The 14,366-nt window shown below is 47.1% G+C and overlaps 1 protein-coding gene across 1 annotated transcript in view; it reads left to right on the top strand.

Annotated features, from left to right (window-relative positions):
• LOC147333719 (ephrin type-B receptor 4b-like) overlaps window positions 1-3,011 on the top strand; it is a 37,210-nt gene extending 34,199 nt beyond the window's left edge. Inside the window, exon 21 of the mRNA XM_086268484.1 lies at window positions 47-3,011. Coding sequence (XP_086124610.1) covers window positions 47-152 — 106 coding nt within the window. The 3' untranslated portion in view covers window positions 153-3,011. The remainder of the gene's footprint in view (window positions 1-46) is intronic.
• The last annotated feature ends 11,355 nt before the right edge of the window (window positions 3,012-14,366 follow it).

Genomic DNA, 14,366 nt, shown 5'->3' with positions numbered 1-14,366 from the left:
ATATTTGTATTTATTTATTTGCATCACCCTCTTTCTGTTTCCATAGAGACCTCCTCAGAGTGGGCGTGACCCTCGCAGGGCACCAGAAGAAGATACTCTCCTCCATCCAGACGCTCAGGATACACAAAGCTCCACCCACCATGCTCTACTGACCAATCGCAGCCTGGTCACAGCACAACACTCAAAATGACCCTGACGCTGTCCACCGTTGTACCCGATCCAGCCAATGGGAACGCTTTACAGCCTGAAACACTAACTGATGCAGTTTCAACCAATCAGAACGAAGGAATGAGATGACTATTCTTTGACGGGCTGGTTGAACCTCAGGATTTCTATTGGCTCGTCTCGCTGAACCACATCCCGAGGTTGCTTGTTTTTTTAAATCCACTCTGAACAGCAGAGCTCACAGAAATCAGCCAATCAGCATCCAGCACAGAAAGGATGTTGGAAGACTTTGGAAACTATTCCTTATGTGGACTCTTCTGATTGGATGTTCCTCCACTGTAAAGACTAAGCTCCGCCCCTTGCTGGGAGCATAGCTTTCCCAGCCTGTTTGATGGCTGGATTTCCAGGGCAGGAGGATTTTCCACTGAAGAAACACCAAGAGAGAAAAATTACAGGCAGAAAATGACTAAATTCTGCTGGAAACACAAGCAGGATACTTTGGTTTGTACTTCCTGTAGAAGAAACAAACCCTTTGCAGGATGCTGCCACTGTGACCGCACAGACCTCAGAGCCTTTTAAAATGAGCCGAACGGGTTTTACGGTGACGTGGACGGTGTTTGAGTTTCTTCAAGCAGGAATCTGAACACACGTGTTTCTGAAGGACATCTTGGGAATGTGGGACATGCGGGAATTCCAACGCACCGGTCGGTAATCTCCCTCTCAGTGGGATTATTTCCACACCAGCGTTCAGGACCATCTGAAGGGATTCGTGATGTGACCTGTCAGCATGTTCTAGCAAAGTTTCAGCATCATACTGTTTGTAATCTGTGAGGAATATTCTGGGTTGCCTCAGAAAACACCAGTGTACTTTTCAAGGAAGTCTTTGGGAATGTTCGCTCCCTGCTCAGACCAGAACTTCTCCAAATGTGACTCATCGGGTGCTGAAATTCTCTGGATTAAGGGAAGTCATGTGGGAGTATTTAACTGTACACACGGTAGTTTTCTCAATCAGACTGAAAGTTTTTTAAATTGTTCGGTGCCTACAAACGATCGAAGCCCACCTGTAGTGGGTTTCTGTGTTGTGAACGTACTCAAGTGTATTTTGACCTCCAGCTGTAAGGCATCCATCATCTACATGATCTCCCCTTTATAGACTCAGCTCCCTGTGGCCTAAACGTACGTGACTGTCATTTATCAGCCTTTCACGTGTTGGGATGAAGCCACTGCAGGTTTAATGTTTTAAGACCATTTTCCACAGGAAGTGAAAAGCCATTCAAAGCTTCAGTGTTGGACACGAGGACTACGTTTGAGGACTACAGCAGACATCTTTTTGTTTAATCGTGAACTATTGATGGTTTTGTATCGTAGCACTTTTTTTTTTGTACCTGATATTTGATCGTATTTTTACACAAAGCAGGAGATCAGAGTTTTTATAGTAAACCTACATTTCAGGCGAAACGTCGTCTTCACTTTCTGAAGAGAAACGTATAAAAGCAATCTGCCTTAGCTTTCACGGAGGCGAGTGAGACGATCCAGGTTCAGGACCAAAGATCACATCTGCCCACTGGAGCGAGACTGTGCGTCTGCCTCGCTACATAAATGTTTAACGGCGGCCCACAAACCAGCTCTTCCACTTTTACAACACTAACATTAACCATCAGGCCAACATTTGGCAGTTTGCCTCTTCAGTCTCTTCTGTTCTCCGGCCAAACACTCATTAATGTGAGGAGCAGTGTTTGTTAGCGATGCTTCACAGACAGGAAATACCTGAACGCTGCCATCACCTTCCTCACAGAGCCACCATCGTGGTCATCGTCTCAGGTGTAACTCCAGCAGACAATGATCAGCCAGTTAAAACCACCGAACTAATCATGTGACCTGGAGGAGATTGTCCACTGCAGTGTTTCTGCAGAGGTTTGCATGCATGCAAAGGAGCTGTTGGGTAACAGAATATAACAGGTGTTACATTTTTGAACATCACGATAAGTCTCGTATCCTGTCGTTGCAGAGCAGTAACCTGGTAGGAACAGACGAGACTGAAAAGGCCTCTGAGATCAGAGCTGACTGAAATATAGAACAAAAAGAAGGGATTGTTGGCTGTAGATCAGGGGTGGCCAACTCCAGGCCTCGAGGGCCGGTGTCCTGCAGGTTTTAGATCCCACCTTGGGTCAACACCCCTGAATCACATGATTAGTTCGTTACCAGGCCTCTGGAGAACTTCAGGACATGCTGAGGAGCTAATTTAGCCATTAAAATCAGACACATCTAAAACCTGCAGGGAGGCCTGGAGTTCCCCGCCCCTGCTGTAGATCCTTCGGTTATAGGGTGGGACTTTTGGATGGATGAAAACATGAAACTGCCAAAAGGAGCTGCCGACATACTTTGGTGGGCCTCCAGCTGGAGGCTGAAACATCCAGTAAACCTTCTGTCATCCGAGTTCTGATCATCAGGACTGAATCACCATGAAAAGTCTGAGTAATCCACTTCTAATGGTATTTTTACTGAATCGCATAAACTGGTTCATTGGTCCATTACCTGCCAGTCAAAGCACTAACGGGCCAATAACAGCTCCTCTTTGTCATGCCTCCTTTCTGTAAGTCACAGTGTTGCATGATGGGAGTTTGAGTCAGTGGCAGTCCACCATCGATCCACTTTCATTGGACAGACAAATGTAAACACTTTGTTTTGGGAAACAAATTTTATTTAAATGCGTAATTTTGAATGTTGTGAACTCAGCTCTGCCTTTTATACGTCCACACTAATGTATGAGAATATTTTTATTGTTAATAATGTTGTCATAAAGAAGGATGTCCACTGGGCGAGGGAAAACTCCAATAAAGATGCCCGACGACACGTCTGCTGCCTGTCTGTCTGCTTTACGTTAAAACCAGGAGAAAACTTTTACTGTGCCAAACGGTTCCAGTTATTTATGAAGTAAAACCAAACTCAGGCGCCTCTTTGTAGCCGTGTTACGTCTGAGTCACCGTCAGTGACAAATACGTTAGCGCGCAGATATCAGAGGACGGGTTGTTTTGAGCTCGCAGAGGTCGGGAAGGAAACGTGGTTTGGCCTGATTTAAGCTCCAGATGAGACGGGATAGATCCACTCCAGGCTCAGCAGGTTAAACCCCCGATGGGAGCGTAAGAACACGGCGCTCGGCAGATCAAACCCAAAGGTGGGCCAGCTTTAAGACGAGCTACAGGTTAAGGTTAGGTATGAATCGTTGTAATTATGAGTTTAGAGCATCTGAGTCAGAGGGCTGGGTTTGGATTAGAGCGGGTTTATCCCGTTAGAAGACGGGATTTTGGTTTTTGAATGTTGTTCTTTCAAGTCACGCAACCAGGTAACAAGGAGATCATTCTGTAGAGTGTAGATAATAATAAAGGGAACCTAACCCAACCCTGTGATTGGGTAGTTTTAGGTACTCCGCAGTAAGCTCGGCTTCACTTCTCTGCAGACAAAATGACGCCACCTTGGTACTTCATGGTTAACAGACTCTTGCAGTTCATGGTTACATTCTGCCATCGGCTTCATCCTGCTGGGTCATATCACACGTCCCAGCATCTGGTTTACCTGATCTAACAGGAACTGATGCAGTCGTCTTAGGAACGTTTCACACACAGGATCGTTTTAACGATTTTGATATCGATCACTTCTAAGGCCGCTCGTGGCCTCACTCTGAGCTGCAGCTCTGACCTCTCACTAAGAGCACATACCTTTAAATCCTCGGGCAGATGTCTTCAGCCTGTTTTGGGGCGCGGCTGAAGACCAGGGGCCGAGGCTCTGGAACAATCTGCCCGAGGTGAACGTTTATGAGAGAGCCTTTCCCCGTTTCACTCGAGATTTCATTTCCTTTCAACTACATTTTATTTCCTGCAGAATTTCTTTTACGATCTTTGTGCACATTTAGCTTTCTGACTCTGTCACATCATTATATCATAATATGTGGATCTAAAAAAAGAACAAAGACACTTAGATTAAATATATGACGACGCCTCAGAACAGTGATGTGAATATTTAATGAAACCAGGTTCAATTAATCTGATTTTAATCAGAAAAGATTTCCAAACAGCCTGATGATGTCATGTTTCCCCGACTGATCTGCAGAACAAAACACAATGAGAAAGAAAACAAGGCGTTATCTGTGAAACAAGCTGTAATTAAACCTCGAACAGACGAAGCGTGTAAACGTGACGGGTGTAAAACTGTCTCAGGTTCATTACGAGGAACGAGAACAACATCTGTCCTGCTGTCATCTTCTGATGATGTACAACAGCTCTCGGTTTTAGTCGTTGAGCCGCAATTTGTGAACTCTTCAGAAACGCCGACCTTTGACCCCGAGCTCTCTCCAGGTCCGTGTTACGGCTGCAGATAACGGCCTGTGTGTGGCGTGTGTGCAAATCATAGGAAACTTAAAACAGTCTCCTCGTTTCCTCTGACGGTGATGGTTTGAGCTCAGAGCACAGAAGAGTTTCATTTAACTTCAGATTGCCTTCAGTGTGACCTTTGACCCTCAAGAGACAAACAGACCACCAGCACTGAGTGTTTCTTATCAGGGCTGAGATGATGGAGGGATGGGCGGCTGACAGACAGAAGGCAGACCCGATGGAGGTCCGAGACATCGTCGTGTCTGCTGACGGTGCGTTTCATTTATAACAGCGTCGGGCAGGCGAGAGGTCGGGGTTCACTCAGAAGGTTTGTGTTTGTTTTAAAGATTAACTTCAGGCCTAATTCACAGTTACTGACAGAGATGAGCAGGGAGGGAAGAGACTCCTGAAAAAGTGTTTTTCTGTGTCTGTCATGCTCAGGTCACTGCCACAGACCCACCAGCTTCTTCTAATGCGAATCTTCAGATCAAAGTCTCCAGAAGAACTGTGGGAGCAGCAGAGCTTCTCAGAGCCGCTTCCTCCTGCTCCTCTGGGAGACAAAGACACAAAACCAGCTGACATCCCAAAAACCCTCCCTGAGGAGGCATCCACAGATAATGCACCACCTCAACTGCTCCCCTCCCCTTCCAGGCGCTTTTATTGTAATTTAAAGACCCTCCAACAGTTTATGAGCAACATTCGGCGACAGTAGGAAGGACGAAACCTCCATCGGGGCCAGGATCGGGAGCTGTGACTGGTTGCGGGTGAGGGAGGGAGACAGGAGCCTCCCTCTAAGCCTGAGAGAAGTTTCTGATGTTTGTACCAGGAAACTGGAAACGGTTCAAACAGCAGGCGTCTGTCTTCTCCACTTCTGACCACTATTTCAGGATCCCTCCGTTTTCTGTGGTTGAATTTGAAGCTACTTCCTGTCTTTCTGCTTTTCCAGTTTGTCGTGCACGTTAAAGGCAGTCGTAAAAAGCACTTCCAAAAGCTTCAGCCCTGCAGTCTGAATGAGCCTGACGTGACTCGATTGATGCTGTGATGATGTGCTGAATGCGAAACAGACTGTCTGAACCAGGAGAACAGAGGCGCGTCGCAAACAGGAAACATACGTTTGAATGCTGAATGTTGCAGCCGAAGCCTCATAGTTGCAGAGAGCAGAAGGCCCTGTGTTTACTATAAGCTTACAGACTTTCCCTTTGAGCGCCTGAAATGTGAGAGCGTAAATGCATCCTGGGCTTGTTCCCCTCAGATGAGTCCAGCATGTGCTCCACTTTCAGCTAACAGATGTGAAAATTGCAGCCGAGCGACTCGGCAGCTGTCACTGATCATAATTAGCTTCTGAAATCTCCATTCACCGCTCAGCGCTCGCTCCGTGACGTCTCCCCGAGTTCCCTGAACCTCAGCAACTCCAAAGTAAGGAGCCGCGTTCCTCCAGGCAGGTAAGAGCACGCCGCTCCAGGCCGGCAGGTGTTCCACTTTAACGCCAACAAACACGCAGCGACGGCCACATGTGGGAGGTCAGAGGTCAGAGCAGCTCGAGTAGGAGCATGTGGTTCGAGTGACTGACAGTCGGCGAAACTCGAGCCTGAACAAACACTCGACAGAGTCTCGGGCTCTGAGAGCAAAGGCAGGGCGTTTTCTGCGACCCTTCACCTTCATTCATGTCGTTTGTGGCTCCGCGTACTTCACACATTCTCACTGATCACCATGACGATGGAGAGTCCAGTCGTTCCCGTTTCCGGGTCCAGCTTGCGTCCCGCCATCATGCGACTAATAAACCTGAAAAGCTGGCAGATGTTCCACCAGCTGTTTGTTTTGCAGTTGCTTTTGGATAAACTCGCTTTAAATGCGGTGCTGCCCTCAAACTGAGCATGAGCAGGACTCTTCAGTAAATCAGTTTCAGGATTTGATAACTGATATGTTACCTTTGGGGGTTTCTATTAAAAACAGGCTCCAAGCTTTTCTGGGGACTGTGATTTAAATCTTCCCCCATAAAGACAACATTTGACGACCTCCTCCGAACCCTTAATGACGAGTGCCGTGGTATATATCAATAAAGTTGTGGTTAGACAACTATTAGGATGGTTTCTGGGTTTTTCCAAGAGTTGCTGCACAGGCAGAGACCACCCTCACTAACTGGATGTCATCTTGTTCTACAAGCTGCAACATCGTAGAAACAGCTCAGTTCAGAAACGAGCTTCACGTTGTCTCCTAGCAGGCCTTTCAGACGTAAAGACACTTTAAAGTAGCAGCGTCTGTGCAGGCAGGCGGCGTGGATAAGCCCTGTAATACTTCCTGTTTCCTGCTTCGGGACTAGCTCAGGTCCAGGTGTCTAACTCTGTAATCTTTATATAACTTGTTACGCATGTCCAGATACAAGCGGCTCATATTAGTTTCCTCCTTGGCTGAATTCAGGCTCAGACATCCAGCGGCTGCAGTAGAGCTGCTGAGGTGGTTTGAGCACCTGAACGCCTCCCTTTGAAGGTTTCTGGGCAAGCCCAGCTGGGAGGAGATCCCATGACAGCGCCATAACTTTTTGGAGAGTATTTAAATATTTCCCTTTCCCTGGCAGATTAAACATCGCTGAGGAAAAGGGCGTCTGGATTACACTGATCAAACTGCTGCCACCGTAGCCGAGCTTCAGATCAGTGGAGGAAAAAGGATGGATGTTACTTAATCGCAGGACATTTGCGTTTTTTATTGAAACCGCATGAAGTTCTTCCAAAACTCCTTCAGCGGTGCCAAGAAATCGTAGATCCTCCCAAAGAACCACCGAAACCTCTGAAACCTCAACTACAGCTGTGAGAGCTTAGAGGAAGACCTCTGAGAGAGCGTCCGAGCAAACTCTCCGGTGTTCCCGACGATCAAACTCTCTGACGTTCCCCTGAAACTGAAAAACAGCACAGCAAACACCTGAACCAGCCTCACGTTGTTCCTCAGAGGAACACTTTTATTACTGAGGTGCTCCTGAAAGTGTTTGTGAGCGAGTTTTAATCAAGTCTGGATCAGAACCACGAGCTCAGGTTTCACTCCTGTCCCTCTGGTCATGTGACGCCCTCCCCTCGAGAGCCTTCCACCCTGCGAGCCTCTCGGCGAGCTCCTGAAACTCCTCTCGCAGTCTGCCGCCACCGCGCCTCGTCTCCCAGAGCTCATCTGACAGAAATGACTTCCAGACATGGTGCAGCGAGCGAACAGCGAGCGGGACGTCAGCAGCGCTCGTCTTTATAAATACCAGCTGCTCGCTCAGGGCACAATCTGATGTGAAGCTCTGCCGGGGCGGCTTAAAGCCCGGTTTAAACCAGCACCGATACTCTGTGTGTGTGTGTGTGTGTGTGTGTGTGTGTGTGTGTGTGTGTGATGTATAGGAAGGAACATTTCAACATGTTATTTCACTTTAATGAGCACATTGTTGGCAGAGGGACGCAGAGAAATGAAAAAAACAGAAGGTTTGTGTTTCATCTCTGAGTGCTGAGGAGTGTGTGTGTGTGTGTGTGTGTGTGTGTGTGTGTGTGTGTGTGTGTGTGTTATCCGTAGAGGTTTTGGCCGCCCTCCTGCTCTCTGTCTTTGTCTCCACTGCGATCAGGACTGACAGCCCTGAAGTGCCTGAATACATGTGTGTGCTCCATGTCAGTGTGTGTGTGTGTGTGTGTGTGTGTGTGTGTGTGTGTGTGTGTGTGTGTGTGTGTAACAGTCATACATGTGATTTTTTTCCAGTTGAAGACTCTCCAGTTTCCTGACAAACCTCCTGACCTTCAACATACCAAAAACCCTGGAAACTCTTCAAGCACCTCTGGATCCTCCCTCACAGCGAACCAGTGGGACCTCCTTAAGGACTCCTGGAAACTCCCCAATAATCCACTTGAACCCTCTGTAGGTCTACCAGAACCTCCTCATAGACATCTGGGAGCTACATGCTGCCTGAGTCTTTAACAACCTATGAAACTCCTCGAATCGCATCAATGACTCTCAGAACCCCCGGAATAACCGCCGAAGCTCCCTGAGGTCCAGGCATCACGCTCAGATATTCCTCACGTCCTGGAGCCTCACCAACATACACGAGCACAGAGCGATTGCACCGACAACCTCAGAACCTCTTTACAAAACCACAGGAGTAAGACTGCGAGTTGGTCCAACAACTGGAGCCCCTTTTCAAGCAGAAGCAGAAGCTGTGAGGACTGTTTCTTCAGCATCTTGTTGTGTCAGGGTTTATTCTGGGGGCTGGCTGAGTGTTACTAAGCCTACTTCTAACTGCTGAGTCAGCCTTTGTTAGCCTCTTGACATTGACCAGGTCACAGGCCACTTATCTGGGGTTAATTGAGGTCGAGTTGGGTTCATTTAGAGAACAAAAATGCAAATCTGAGAAGAATTTCCAGAAAAAGAAGCTGTATCAGTAGAATTAATTTGAAAGGTATCATAGGTGATGAAACTTGTTTCATCCTAACCCTTACTGGGGGATGTTAACCTCTAACGCTGACCTTTCTCTGGCAGGGTTAGACTCGGATGGTCTCAACAAGCAAATAGTCGACAAAGAAGTGTGGATGTTGTCTGAAGTCTAACCAGAGCCTGGAAGAGTTTCCAGTGACCTGCTGGAGTTTAATCCCTGAGGTCTAAGTCATAGTTGTTGACCCTAAATCTAAGCTAGCTCTAATCCCAGCCTGAGCCATCAGAGAACAAAGGAAGTCTCCGCTGTATCCGACGCACATCAGAAACGGTTTACGTCTTTTCCTAAACAAGTCTGTTTTCTCAGAAACGCAGGGCCAGGGTAGAGTCGGGGTTATCGCCTGACGGTGGCTTAGACCTCACAGGCTGAGAGGTTGACATCAGTCCTTAAACTTTACAAGCCAAACCTGAGTCTAGTCTTTAATCTGTCCTTCATTACAGTGCAGGCTCATGGGAAGGAACACAGTCAGTCTTTTTGATGCTGGTTCTAAAAACCAGCCAATCACGCGCCACATCTTAACAATGGCCAGGTCACTGGTGACTCATCCAGGATAAGGGTTGGCTTCATAGTCCCCTCAAGTCACATTTGTAAGTTGTAAATTTAGAGCTGATCTAAGCATCCAAGATGTGAATATGAACAGCAGTAAAACTTTGTGCTCTCTGTGCTGAGTATTTGTGACTCCCTAAATAAGTCATACAGAGCACTCCAAGAACACGCTGAAGCATATATAACTCTGTAATTCCTCAGCAGTTACTGAAATATTTTTGCTCAGCCCATCGAATTAAAGCTGAGAATGTGCTCTGTTTAAATCCGCTGTGCTGACATGCAGAGCTGCAATCATGAGAATTAGTTCTCAGTCCAAACATTTTCAGAGTTCAGCTTAAAAGCAGCAGGACAAAGTGTCTGAATGAGTGTGCGCTGCTCTTTCACACTAATCGCTGGAATAATATTGTGACAGTGACTAATGGGCCCTTCAACACACACACACTGATGTATTGTGTGTGTGTGTTTTCGCTCTGATGTTATCTGATCTGCTCTGAGTTCAGCTCTCAGCACTTTTATTTATCCTCTCCCCGGCGGCCATGTTGGAGCTGCGCAGTGTCCCAGTTTCATGAGACCCTGGACTGTTCCAGGCAACACACTCTAACTCACACACTGTGACACACTGGGACACACACACTGTCTTCATGCTCACAGTTTCTCCATCGTCATGGTGATCAGTGAAAATAATCACAGTTTCTCCATTTCAACATATTTTTCAAACATCTATCTTTACAGCTCAGCGTCTACAGGACGTCTTCGGTGAGTCTCCAGCTGTTTAACAAACCATTAGCACCTCTGGAAAAACAGCTACATGTTTTTCAACCTGCCCAGATCATTTTTAAGACATCAAACTCACTGAAACGTCCTCACAGGCTCCAAGAACTTGTTTCTTAGTTGTTTCAGAGACTGTTCGAGCCACTAATTCTCCCTTCATGATAAATAATCAAAGCCATCCCTACCTGAGTAAAGAGCTCCTGGGAAGTCTCTTGACCAGCAGAAACAGTTTGTCAAACATGTTGCAGCCTCCATAGAGCAGCCTGTCCAGCTTCAGGAAGTCTTTCTTGGATTCATGAGAGGATCATTTTCAAGTCTGATAATATCTGAACGACACATTCAGATATTCAGATATTATGAAGGGCCCTTGAAAACCTCATTGCATCCTTAAGTGCTCCAAACAGCCCTTCGAGACATAAGATGAAATAAAAGATCCCAACACTGCCATCAAGGTTCTGTTGACCTGTTTCATAGACCCACAAGTCGTTATCAAGAACACAGGGACTCCATGAAGCTCCCAATAAACATGGGAATGTCCTTCAACTGTTTCAAGGACTTCAACTATAACTTATCTCCACATTCCAACGTTTCTCTTCTCTTTCCCGTCACCTCCAGCACAGTCACAGGGGACAGATGACCTCCACGACCACGTGTCTGAGGTTCCTCCAGAGAAGCATCCTGTTCCTCGCTGTGCTGCTCACAGGACATCAATGGTGGTCTGAGCTGACAGCATAAACATCTTGAGATGAACAGAAAGCTTACATTAGAGGAATCTACTGGAGGATGCATCAGAAATTATAAACGAGCACTTCAACCTTCCAAAGATTTCACTGAAACCTGTTCCACACCCTGAAGTATCCTGGCATCTCCTAAGCCCTCGCCCTCTCTGTTTCCAGGACTGTCTAGGACCTGGTGTAGCCATCAGAAAATCCTGAATGACCTCAACAAGCCTCTCAACATGTCCTTCAACCTCCCAACAAAAGCCCCAAATCTACTTAATCTTACTTTGTGCTGTTTCAAGGACTTCAAGTGGCTTTTTAAGAAGGACAAGACTTCCTTTAGGGAAGTAAAAAGACTCTGGGAACTTCCTCAGCACTGCATCCGGAACTTTGAGATCCAGAAAACGTTGTTAAGAACCTGAAGATGGACACTACACCTCCTGGAGCAGCCTTGTAACCTTCTCCATGACCTCTATAACATTTCTCAGGGTCTCTGTTTGAAGCTCCTGGAGCACCTGGAAACAGTTTCAAGGAGACACAAACACACACTCAGCTGACATGTGTGTGTTGTGAAAGAAGAGACAGGAGGCCTGTCGCCATGCTAATGATCATAGCTGTCAATCAGCAGGTGATCAGTCAGCTGATAGGCTGACAGGCTGACACCTTCCTTCCTGCAGCCCCCCACCCCCCGACCTCACCATGAACCACGCACACACACACACACACACACACACACACACACACACACACACACACACACACACACACACACACACACTCACACACAGCCTGCAGTGTGTGAGTCACCGGTCATTAAGTTTCAGCCTTCAAAAAGACTGAAAACAAGATCCTGTTACTGTGTGTGTGTGTGTGTGTGTGTGTGTGTGTGTGTGTTGAAGTGTCTCAGATTTTCCTGCGGTCCCATCAGACCTTGAAGGTATCGCTGATATCAGATGATGTATTCACTGTCTGCGTGCTCTCTGCATATTTGCTTTGTGTGTCTGCAGACACGGTGAACCCGCCTGTAATATAATACATGTAAGTACAGAAACACACGCACTCTGTCAGGTGTGCTTCAGGTGTCTGTGAGAGCAGTGCATTGTGGGTAGCTTGTCAGAAACACTTCATACAGCTCACAGACGTTTGCTCTGCAGTTCAGTGATCTTCTCTGGGATTCTCAGGACAACACAAATATTAAAACATAAAAGCATTTAAACCAGAGTTTGACCTGATCTAAATATAAGCTTAAAAGGCTGAAGCCGAACTTAAAGGTGAATCCAGAGAGAGGAGGAGAGGTTCTCTTTGTGGAACCTCAGTGCTGCCTTCAATGCCTTCCTTCAGTTCCAGGAGACGTCCGACCCAGGCCTCCAGCACAGCTGCCTTTGGACACAGGACAGACCACCGCTGCTCCTCCTGTCTCTCAGTACTGGAGCTCCACGGTGCTGTAAGCCTCCCTGCAGCACATTTATACCCTTGCACCTCTTTGATCTGGAGGTCACAGCAGATTTCACTTCCTGGGAGCTCTGAGGAAGATCAACCTGCCACAGCACCTGCTGGTGTCCTCCTGTCACCTGACCTGTGGGATCCAGGTACAGCAGGAGTAATCAGACTACTACAGAGAAGACAAACACACCCACACCTCACCGACCCCGTTACACGGCATAACATCACACTGATGTCACATGTTTTACGTGAGTCGTGCAGGTCGACTGTTGCAGCCTGGTGCTTTGAGGATATGAGCACCATTTTGATAGTTTGTCCTGCAGTCTGAGTGGCGACACCTATCTTTCAGGAGAGTACTGCAGCGCCTTCACGGCGAACATAAATCAAAATGACTGCAGATGAAGTCACCGCAGCATGTGGAACGACCACATGGCGGCTCTGGGGCCTGTACACCTCTCTGATACTGTGTGCACGCATGTGTAGGTGGTGCGTTAAACTCTCTGCAGGTATGCGGCGGTCTGCACAGACCCTCGCGTCTTACATCACTGGGACCATCGTGGAGTCAATGAAGGGAAGCCAGTATAGGAGAAATCTGCTGTCTCCTTCTGGTCCCAGTTTTAGGACATCCTGATAATAATCAATTACAGTATTCCAGCCTAGATGGACTAAATGCATGATCTAGTTTTTCTGAGACAGGATATTTGAGGATGATGACGGGTGAGGCAGTCCTGCAGCTTTATGTAAGCACAGCTTGGATGAAAGGATGAGAGCTCAGAGCCTGAAATGAGCAGAAACGTCCACTTTAAGCATGAAACACAACATTTAGCCTGGAAATGGCTGAATGTGCTACTGTTTCTGACTCTGCTCATACAGCACATCTGGAACACATCTGCATACATGATTCATATTTAGAGCAGCCCTCTGTGTGTGTGTGGTTTCAATAAACACTTTGGAAGCATCAGGATTTCATCAGCACATATCTGATGTCTCCTCGTCTCTGTCATGTTGCTCTTTTGCTGATTTAAACGTACGAACTGTGCGAACTTTGATCGTCTCTCGTCTCCGAACAAAAGCTCGACGCCGCCCCGCTCCAGCTCCCTCCTTCCGTTTGATCCCTTAATGAAACATTTAAAAAGCGTCACGGTTTGGGCTCGGAGCGCCGGCCTTCACGAGCTGCTTGTAACCAGAAAGTCAAAGTCTTGAATTGTGGAGCCTCAAATATGCGAAGCAGCTCAGTGAGTCACTGAGTTTCTCTCCCCTGTCCTCCCTTCAGCTCTGGTGCTGCAGAGCAGAAACAGCAGAAGTGCTGAAAAGCAGAAGTGTTATCAGCAGAAGTATTCAGGGTGTGACGGAGGAGTGTCGGCTGCTCCTGCAGGACCGGGTTAAAGTGTCCTGGCCTTCACTGCAGGTTTCGTGCCAGCTGTTCAGGTGATGCTGTTTATTCCAGTTTACACACATCTTTTTAAAACAAAGACGTGGCCACTGTGACATCAGCTGCTTGTTTCTGGACCTCTGAATCTTCAGCTCACTGATGGCTGCCATCATGGCTCATGGTCATCAGCCTCAGGTCAGCCTTCATCCACTGGTTTGTTTCTGGGCATAAATATTATTGCCTTTTCTCCCTCAGCATGAATTTTCCAGCATGATCTCATGTCCACAAACATGTAAAGTGTCCTGGTGCTGTCAGGAATCTGGACTGTAAATAAAAGATGAAGCTGCCCACATTTTAAATCAAACCGCTCACGTCTCAGCAGAAAACGGCTCACGGAGCGCAGAGATCAGCTGAGCAGGAGGCCCGTTTCCTCAAAGACCAGACGAGTCGCCCCCTGCTGGACATTAGAATAAACTCCTCATTACATCATTACAAATTATGATCTGTTGACACATTCAGGACATTTTTTCACACATTAA

This window comes from Aulonocara sp. 'chitande type north' Nkhata Bay, linkage group LG3 (genome assembly GCF_057382095.1).
Source record: "Aulonocara sp. 'chitande type north' Nkhata Bay isolate Kocher_YH1m ecotype deep benthic linkage group LG3, A_spYH_male_GT1.1, whole genome shotgun sequence".
NCBI lineage: Eukaryota > Metazoa > Chordata > Actinopteri > Cichliformes > Cichlidae > Aulonocara > Aulonocara sp. 'chitande type north' Nkhata Bay.
Note: the sequence above shows the minus strand (reverse complement) of the source record. Positions and strands in the feature narration are given on the sequence as shown.